The sequence below is a fragment of the Tupaia chinensis genome, unplaced genomic scaffold, assembly GCF_000334495.1.
Source record: "Tupaia chinensis unplaced genomic scaffold, TupChi_1.0 Scaffold000574_1, whole genome shotgun sequence".
NCBI lineage: Eukaryota > Metazoa > Chordata > Mammalia > Scandentia > Tupaiidae > Tupaia > Tupaia belangeri.
The window spans coordinates 3,306,648-3,316,258 of NW_006160088.1; the positions used below are offsets into that span (position 1 = coordinate 3,306,648).

At 44.3% G+C, this 9,611-nt stretch overlaps 1 protein-coding gene across 2 annotated transcripts in view; it reads left to right on the top strand.

Moving 5' to 3' along the window:
- Positions 1 to 980: 980 nt before the first annotated feature.
- A4GNT (alpha-1,4-N-acetylglucosaminyltransferase) overlaps positions 981 to 9,611 on the top strand; it is a 10,508-nt gene continuing 1,877 nt past the window's right edge. Inside the window, exons 1-3 of one of the 2 annotated variants that reach the window (XM_027775580.1) lie at positions 981 to 1,134; positions 1,418 to 1,456; positions 2,863 to 3,338. In XM_027775580.1, the coding sequence (XP_027631381.1) occupies positions 2,922 to 3,338 (417 nt within the window). In that variant the 5' untranslated portion in view covers positions 981 to 1,134; positions 1,418 to 1,456; positions 2,863 to 2,921. Of the gene's footprint in view, positions 1,135 to 1,162; positions 1,457 to 2,862; positions 3,339 to 9,611 lie in introns of those variants that run through there. The other variant, XM_006158190.3, reaches the window with a different exon arrangement.

Sequence of the window (9,611 nt, forward strand, 5' to 3'; positions counted from 1 at the left end):
TCCTGCTTCTTTGCAGGAAAGAACAGCCAATCTATCCGATTCCAGGGAACCGAGGAAATATGCCAAGGTACCTTGAACCCAGAATTGAAGAGGTCTAGAAGAGAAATTGCGCTCCAGAAGGAGAGGTGTGTGGAGACCCAGGAGCTGTTACTGGGAACTTCAAGCACACAGAAGCCAGAAGCCATCAGCGACAGACTAAGAACTTAAATTCCCTTGACGTATGTCCTGCTCCATCAGGACCCAAGGTCTGCTTGGGAAACAAGCCTCTTTCCACACCAGAACATGCAAGGGGGACTGTGGGTACCTATCCATAGCTAGGAGAAGGAGGCTCCGAGCTGGCTCCAAAGAGGATTACTAAGGGCCCATCCTGGTGGCGGTGGGGAGTAGAGCACAGGAGAGGAGAGGCTAGGAGAAGGAGGCTCCGAGCTGGCTCCAAAGAGGGTTACTAAGGGGTCATCCCAGTGGCGGTGGGGAATAGAGCATAGGAGAGGACACAGGCCTTGAGCTGTAGGGATTGCCACATCAGTGGAGAGGAACAGGGCTGACTTTGTGAGATTAGGAGGAGGCCCGTGTCCCACAAAGGGGACTTTAGGGCAAAACAAAAAAAAATTCCCTCCTGTAGCCACTCTCTGTGACATTGAGGAATCAATTCTCGTTCTAGGTCACTGGGCCTTCGCTGTAGTACTGGGATTTGGGCACTGCTTATTTATGGTGAGGGGCTTAAGTTCTCTTCTCTTCTCTTCTCTTCTCTTCTCTTCTCTTCTCTTCTCTTCTCTTCTCTTCTCTTCTCTTCTCTTCTCTTCTCTTCTCCCCTCCCCTCCCTCCCTCTCTTCTCTTCTCTTCTCTCCTCCCCTCTCCTCTCCTCTCCTCTCCTCTCCTCTTCTTTTCTCTTCTTCTCTTTTCTCTTCTCTTCTCTTCTCTTCTCTTCTCTTCTCTTCTCTTCTCTTCTCTTCTCTTCTCTTCTTCTCTTTTCTTTTCTTTCTGTTTTTTCTTTCTTTCTTTTTTAAAAATTAACTTTGGATGATAAAGGGGGATTTAGGACCAACTTCCAGGACTGGTGAAGAAACTTTCCCAAGTCTCTGTGTGTGATTGAAGGAAACTCAACAGGTGCAGGATCTGCTGGCTTCAGGAGTGGTACTGTGATACAGTTTTTTTCCAGATGAAAAGACCCCTTTATAACCCTCTTAACAGAGCCTCAGACCAGCAGGATTTGGGGGAGGGGGTCATGGGAAAAATCTTGTGAATCCACTATTGTCCCTAACTATGTGTATTTGGGGGAACTTGTAAAGGGAGGAGCTTCGTAAGAACTTCTTGGGGTTGGGCTTCATCTTCTGCCAATGATTTACTTGTCCCTGTGTTGCTGAGTTGGGAGGTGATTTATCAGAAAGTTTAACAGGAAAATTTTGCCATTTCCAAGACCTCAAATACTGGCCAACTTCAAGTTTATGGCTGGAAGGTAAGCTCTGATTCATTGGTTTTATATTTTCTAAGTTATATGGAATGTGACAAATAGACCTCCCCAAAATTGAGATCTCTGCTGTCCTGGAATTAGCTAGGGTTAGAGTTAGCATTTACAGCTAAGCTCTCTAACCTTTAGTTTGCTTCCTTGGTTCATTTTCTTACTAACTCTATTAGTTTTTCAGTAAGTTCTCTTGAATTTTTTGGACTGACAATCACATTTTATAACCTCTCTGAGTGTTTTCTAGTATTGCTAGCAAATATGCCTTTCTCTTGTTTCATTATATTGATTAGAATTGTTGGCATAATGTTGAAAGTAATTGTGATAATGGATACATTCCTATCATATTCCTGACCATAACAAAATGTTTTGTATTAAGTGTGATGATTGTTATATATTCTGGTAGACACTGTTGATCAGCTTTAGCAAGGTTCTTGTACTTTCTATTAATTTTATATTTTTTAAAGATTATTTTTCCTTGGGACCTGCAGTTGGTGTAATGGCTATATTGCTGGACTCCCATGTAGTTGACCGTGGTTCAAGTCTAGACCCGGTGGCTTAAACTCACGCTGGGTGCATGTGCGTGCGTGCCAAGATCCTGCGAGGAGAATGGAGGAGAAGGGATTGTGGCATGGCCATCCCCTCTGGGGGTGATTTCTCGCTTTCTGTCTCTCTGTCTCTTCCTGTCTTTCTGGTGAGTGCACACACCTTATAGCAAAAACCTCTAAAAAAACAAAAGATTATTTCTCCCATGAATGAGAGAGAGAGATGTGGAGACAGCACCTCTATCAGGTTCATGATGCCACAATCTACCCCCAGCCTAGTACTTTTTAAAAATTATAAATAAATGTCAAATATTAGCACATTCTTGGCATCATCTATTTAGTGAAAATGATCGTATAGCTTTTCTTTTTTAGTCTGTTAAGATAACACACTGTGAGACCAGCAGTTGGCATAATGGCTATGTTGTTGGACTCCCATGCAGTCAACTGTGGTTCGAGTCCCAGATCTGGTGGCTTAAACTCATGCCGGGCACGTGTGTGTGCGTGCCAAGATCCCGAGAGGAGAATGGAGGAGAAGGGATTGCGGCGTGGCCATCCCCCCTGGGAGGTGATTTCTCGCTTTCTGTCTGTCTCTCTGGAGAGCACACGTGCCCTATAGCAAGAACTCAAAAAAAGAAAAAAAAAAAGAAAAGATGATGCACTCCATTAATAATTTCCCATTAATGAACTCTTTTCCTATGCCGAATCATTCTTACTTTTAAGATAACCCTAACTGCTTATGGTGCATTTTTCTCTTTAGTACTGCAGGACTTGACCTGATCAGGTTTTATCCAAGACTTTTTTCCATCTAAGTTTGTAAGTGGTGTTCTTGTTCCCCTTCTTATGTGTCATCTTTTTCAGACTGTGTGAAGGTGATCCGTGGCTCTGCGTGCGGTTAAAGGACAGGTGTGGGGAGAGACATGGACGTGCTGAAGGGACTCCAGCTCTCCCTGTCGGTCATCCTGCTGCTGGCCTGCGGCTTCCTCTACCAGCTCAGCCTCAAGTCCAACCGCCTCTTCTCCTGCCTGCCTCCCTTCAAGTCCCAGCAGAGGCTGGAAGCCCTCCTGAGCCATGGACGCAGCATTGTCTTTCTGGAGACCTCAGAGAGAACAGACCCGCCTCCGATGGTCTCCTGTGCTGTGGAGTCTGCTGCCAAGATTTATCCGGGGCAGCCTGTAGCGTTTTTCATGAAAGGGCTCAACAACTCCACACAGCTGCCCTCAAATGCCACTCCTCCGGCCCTTTCTCTCCTCTCTGCAATAGACAATGTTTTCCTTTTCCCTTTGGATATGAGAACGCTGTTTGAAGACACTCCATTGTTTTCATGGTACACACGAGTAAGTGTTGAGGGGAGCTTAGAATGCCTGCGTTGGGAGGGACCACAGAAAATGGGTTCAGCCCAGAGCCTATTGAGTAAAGGAGCCGGATCTCGCATGACTGATGGTGGTTCGAATCCTGACCCTGGTGGCTTGAAAAACACAATGTCCTCTCTCTCTCTCCTCTCTCTCTCTCTCTCTCTCTCTCTCTGTGTGTGTGTACCCAGAATGCCAAGGGGCAGAAGAAATAGAAGAAAAGGAATTTCAGCCTGACCACATCCTATTGGGGGGTGCTTTTCCCCCCTCCATCTCTCTGACTCTCTCTCTCTGGTGAGTGCACATGCCCTCTGACAATTGAGAACAGGCAGGGGATGAGTTCAACTTAATCATGTTATAGACGTGTAAACTGAGAGTAAGGATTCAGTGTCAGAGACAGGACTAGAACTCAGATCTAGACTTTCGCCTGGCGCTCTTTCTACTGCGTTGAGTCTCAAGTAAATAGAAAAGACTTAAGTTAGGCTTGTCTTTTAGCCAGGTGTCTTTTGATTCCATTTTTTAAAAAATTATTTAATTTAACTTTATTTATTCATTCATTTATATTAATTTGACCACTGAGGGACACACACACACACACACACACACACACACACACACACAGAGAGAGAGAGAGAGAGAGAGAGAGAGAGCGAGCCACCAGGTCTGGGACTCAAACCATGGTTGAACATGTGGGAGTGTTCAGCGCCTTAATCACCACGCCACCTGCCAGTCCCTGCTTCCATTCTTATTTCTTTGAGGACCTAGGCTACTTTTGAGATGACTCTGTTTTGTTTTATTTAAAATTGCCACATCAGTAATTAGTGCTAATGACAGTACCTGAGCTATCTATACAAATGAAAGATTCTGGGTCAGTAGGCAGCATGGTGGTTGAAGTGCTGGACTATGGTTCAAGTCCTGGACCCAGCAGCTTGAAAATCATGCCAGGTGCCTGCATGTATGTGCTCAAAATCCTGAGAGGAGAATGGAGGAGAAGGTTTGCAGCATGGCCATCCCCCCTCAGGAGTGATTTCTCACTTTCTCTCTCTCTGTCTCTCTCCAGGGAGTGCCTGCATCCTATGGCAGAAACCTAAAAAATTAAAAAATAAAATAACAGAAGCAGAAACCTAAAAAATTAAAAAATAAAATATTCCATGATAGTAAGGTTCACAGGTACTGTTTCAGTTTAGTGATCCACAATGTCCATCTAAAACTGCAAATGTCTTCTTCACATGTGACTTGGACTTAGGATTTCAATCAAGTGTATTTTTTTAGAGTTATTTTATTTTATTTAACTTTATTTTAATTTGATCAGAGAGGGGCAGAGAGAGAGAGAGAGAGAGAGAGAGAGAGAGAGAAAGTGAGAAAGCAAGCCACCAGGTCAGGGACTTGAACCACAGTCAGCCATGTGGGAGTCCAGCGCCCTTAACCACCATACTACCTGCTGGTCCCTCAATCAAGTATATTTTATGAAACAAGAGTTGTGTCTGAAATAGCACTGTGATGTTACAAAGCCACCTAGAGGATAAAAAGAAAAACGTGACCACTGAGCATTGTCAGGGTTCGGATATTTGCCAGTGCACAGGAAGCCACAGCCAGGTGAGTGACTGAAGTGCGCGTTTCCCTCCTGAGCAACGCTGGCATTGGGTAGATACAGTCCGCGTTCTTTAATCTTACACACTTAGGAACCAATGCAACTTACCCGGTGAACGCACATAAAAGGAAACTCAACATCCCGAGGAAACCCCTAGCAACAATACACTGCATGTATTAGTATTTAGAAATAACTAGGGAAAGTAAACTCTGTGTTAGTTCTCGTGGTATCTATATGAACACAATCATTCCATTGGCAAGTTAAGGTTTTTTCCTTAGTAAAATCAATTCATATTTAGGAAAGCTACGGTCTCTCACTACTTTCATTCCTGGTTTGTTTTCTATAGTCAACTTTTAGGTTAATGTTTTCTTCCATATGAGGATACTTAGGTTCAGTATGTTAACTCCTCAAAAACAACATCGGTTTATAAAGCTGTTCATTAAAAGAAGAGTAAGACACGGCCTTTTGGGACAAGCAGGTGGCATGGTGGTTAAGACGCTGGACACTCCCACATGGCTGACCATGGTTTGAGTTCCAGACCTGGTGGCTTGCTTTCTCACTTTCCCTCTTTCTCTCTGTTTCCCTATCACTCTCTGTGTGTGTGTCTCTCTGGTCAAATTAAAAAATAATATTAATTAATAAATAAAATTCAATAAATAATTCTTAAAAAAAACCAAAAAAAAAAACAGAAACGGCCTTTCTCTGATAGACAAAAGCCACTCATGGAAGTAAGCAACTTAAGCCCCTCTGGTTCTACTTTAAAGCAAGTGAAGGATGGACAGAAATAAAACATTCATTAAAGTCACAATCAGAAAACTAGTCAAAACAAATCTCATTCTTCACTGTATTTTTACAGTTAAGACCAGAGAAAGAGAAACAGAGGGGAGCGGGGAGAAGGAAAAGCGCTCCTCATGGGGAGTGGTCGTACTGTAGTCCAGTCTCCTCCATGTTTCCGCCCTGTTGGGATTTGGAGAAGTCACACACATGCCCAGCTTTTCAAGCTGCCAGGACTGGGGTTTGAACCGTGGCTAGCCATGTGGGCTCTGGCTCCCTTAACCACTAGGCTCTGGGGCAAGTCTACTTTGAGACTTTTTTTCCTGGAGGGGGCACATGCACTGGAGAGAGAGAGGAAAGGAGAAGAGAACCCCCTCTACCACTACCACCAAGGGGAATGATCACGCAGTAATTCCTTCTTGGCTGTTTCGCCCTCCTTTTGGGATTTTGGGCACATGTGTCTGGTATGTTTTTCAAGCTGCCAGGTCTGAGGTGCAGAACATGAGGTCAGCCACGTGGGGTCCAGCTGCCTTCACCACCAGGCCCCTGAGCCGGCCTGAGATGATTCATAACTGAATGCATTTTTATAGCTTTTCTAAATGTCTAGCACACTTATTTATTCTTTTTTTACTAGTGTTAAATCCATGTTTAAAACCCATCTATGAGAAACTTTTTGGAGGTTTTTTTTGTTTGTTTGTTTTTTTGCTACAGGGCACATGTGCTCGCCAGAAAGACAGAGACAGAGACAGAAAGCGAGAAATCACCCCCCAGGAGGATGGTCACGCCGCAATCCCTTCTCCTCCATTCTCCTCTTGGGATCTTGGGCACGCATGCAAATGTGCCCGGCGTGAGTTTAAGCCACCGGGTCCAGGACTTGAACCGTAGTTGACTACATGAGAGTTCAGTGACATAGTCATTACGCTAACTGCTGGTCCTTCTATGTGAAACTTTTTGCATCCACAGCAGAAGCCAGGCAGTATTTAACATGAAAATGATGTCAGTAGAGAATTCATGAAGGATCAGTAGAATGCTAGTATATGAGACTGGGTTGTATTAGGTATGATTGAGAAACTCCTGGAGTTCATAGAAATTTTGTAACCCCTATCTTTGCAGCTTAGCATAATAGAGAGAAATAATATATTTTTTCTCTTAAAGAATGATTTCATTTAATTTTATTCATTGTCATTATTTTATTTTTTTCAAGTTGACCAGAGAGAGACAGACAGAAAAGGAAAATAAGAAAGCAAGCTGCCAGGTCTGGGACTTGAACTGTGGTCAGTCATGTGAGAGTCCAGCCACCTTAACCACCATGTTATCTGCTGGCCCCAGATATAGTATTTCAACTGAATATTTTTCTCAGAGGACCCATATTCAGATAATGATAAAGGACATTTAGTACAACCACCAGATGATTCCATTATGCAGGTTTTACCATTAAAAAAAATGTTTATTTATTTCTTCATAGAGAGAGACACCCCCTACAGAGTTTTCATGCCATCATCCAACTCAAGCCTTAGTCAGCCAGGGTCACAGGTATGTCCTCAACGTGTACAGGGAGACTTCAGGACATGAACCTAGGACCTTCCCATGTGGCTTTAGCATTGAAGAGTGTTGTGCTACCACCGTGCCACTGCGACTTGCTTAACTACAGTTTTTTTTTTTTTTTTTTAGAGATTTTTGTTATAGAGCACATGCACTCGCCAGAGAGACAGAGAGAGACAGAGAGAGACAGAGAGAAAGTGAGAAATCACCTTTTGGGGGTATGAACACATCACAATCCCTTCTCCTCTAGTCTCCTCTTGGGCTCTTGGGCATGCGCACACATGCTCCTGGTATAAATTGTAAGCCACCAGGTCTGGGACTCGAACTGTAGTTGCTTACGTGGGAGTCCAGTGATGTAACCATTGCGCCATCTACTGGCCCCTAACTATGGTATTTAAAAACTGATGTCTTATGGGGGGCCAGCAGCTGGCGTGGTGGTTAAAGTGCTGAATGTTCCCACATGGCTGATCACTGTTCGAGTCCCAGATCTGGTGGCTACCTTTCTCACTTTCCCTCTTTCTCTGTGACTCTCTCTGGTCAAACTAAAATGAATGAATGGATAAATAAAATAAAGTAAATAATTCTTTAAAAAAAAAAAACTGATGTCTTATGAAGACTATAACCTAATATGGAATTAACACACCCCAGTACATTATAATGTAATTATCCTAAGTATGATTTCAGCTGTGTAAAAACCATATATCTATTGTGGATAAAGACCCAAACAAACTACACAAGACACACAATAGTAGTGGATGCTTTGTGTGATTGATTAGGAGCAACTGCAGGCATGATAATTTGTTAATTTTATAAATAAAATTATTTAGAAAAACAAAAAGTAATTAAAAAATTGACATCGGAATAACCATATTTGCTTGCCAGATAAAGTCCTATCTAAATTCTAATCATAGGCTAGACTGAATATCAACAAACGCTTTTCTGTGAAGTGCCAGACAGTAAACATTTTAGGCTCACGGCCCAAATGGCAGACTCGAGGCTGCTGTATGAATACTTGTGGCCATACCCTGCAGCTGCTGTGACAGGTTATCACAAACTTCGTGACTTAAGGCAACAGACATTTGTTCTCTCCCAGTTCTGCGGCCCAGAGGTCCCAAATTAGTTTCGCTGGGCTGATACCCAGATGCCGGCAGGGCCCCATTCCCTCCAGAGGTTTTAGGGAACAACTGGTCCTTGCCTCTTGCCAGCTTCCGGTTGCTGCTGGCATTCCTCAGCCTGAAGTCCATCATGTCAATCTCTGCTACCATCTCCAAATTCTCTTTTCCTCTCCCTGTGTAAAATCTCCCTCTGTCTTTTTCTTCAAAGGACATGCACATGTGAGCTGGCTCTGCAGCACAGTGGGTAAGCTCTGTGCAGAGGAAGCTGGGAACCACATGGCTAACCAGGGTTTGAGTCCTAACTCTGGAGGCTTGAAAAACACGCCAAGCAAGCACTCATGCCTGAGATCCTGATGACTGGGGTGGAGAACCGGGAGAAAATGGAGTGTGTTGTGACCAGGCACTATTAGGGAGTGGGGAGAGGAGTGCCTTGCCACACCCTCCTATGCATGTACCCTCTTGCATTTAAAAAAAGGGGGGGGGACCAGCAGTTAGCGTAATGGCTATGTCGCTGGACTCCCACGTAGTCGACCGCGGTTCGTGTCCCGGACCCGGAGGCTTAAAACTCACGCCGGGCGCGTGTGCGTGCGTGCCCAAGATCCTGAGAGGAGAATGGAGGAGAAGGGATTGCGGCGTGACCATCCCCCTTGGGGGGTGATTTCTCGCTTTCTGTCTCTATGTCTCTCTCTGTCTGGCGAGCGCACGCGCCCTACAGTGAAAATCTCTCCAAAAAAAAAAAAAAAAGAAGGGGGGGACCAACAGATGGAGTACTGGTTACATCATTAGTTGACTGCAGTTCGAGTCCTGGACCCGTCGGCTTAAACTCACACCAGACACGAGTGCGTGTGTGCTCAAAATCTTGAGAGGAGAATGGAGAAGGGACTGCAGCATGGCTATTTCCCCTGGGGGGAGTGTCCAGCGCCTCAGCCACCATGCCACCTGCTGGTTCCGCCATGGCTATCATAAAGGAAGTAGTAAGTGGCATGCATCCATTTGAGAGTCTCCTATGGATTTCACAGGTAGCATAGCTTCCTACAGTTCGTTGGGACATCCTTTCAGGATTTGTTCTTTACCTGCTGCTTTACTTTCTCTTCTTTTTAAATGATTTCATGAAATCTTCAAAAACTGCTAAAATCTTTTCATTGATACTGATTGCTGTTAACCTTTTTCTTTTTTGGGGGGGGAGAGGTTTTTGCTATAGGGCACATGCACTCACCAGAAAGACAGAGAGAGAGA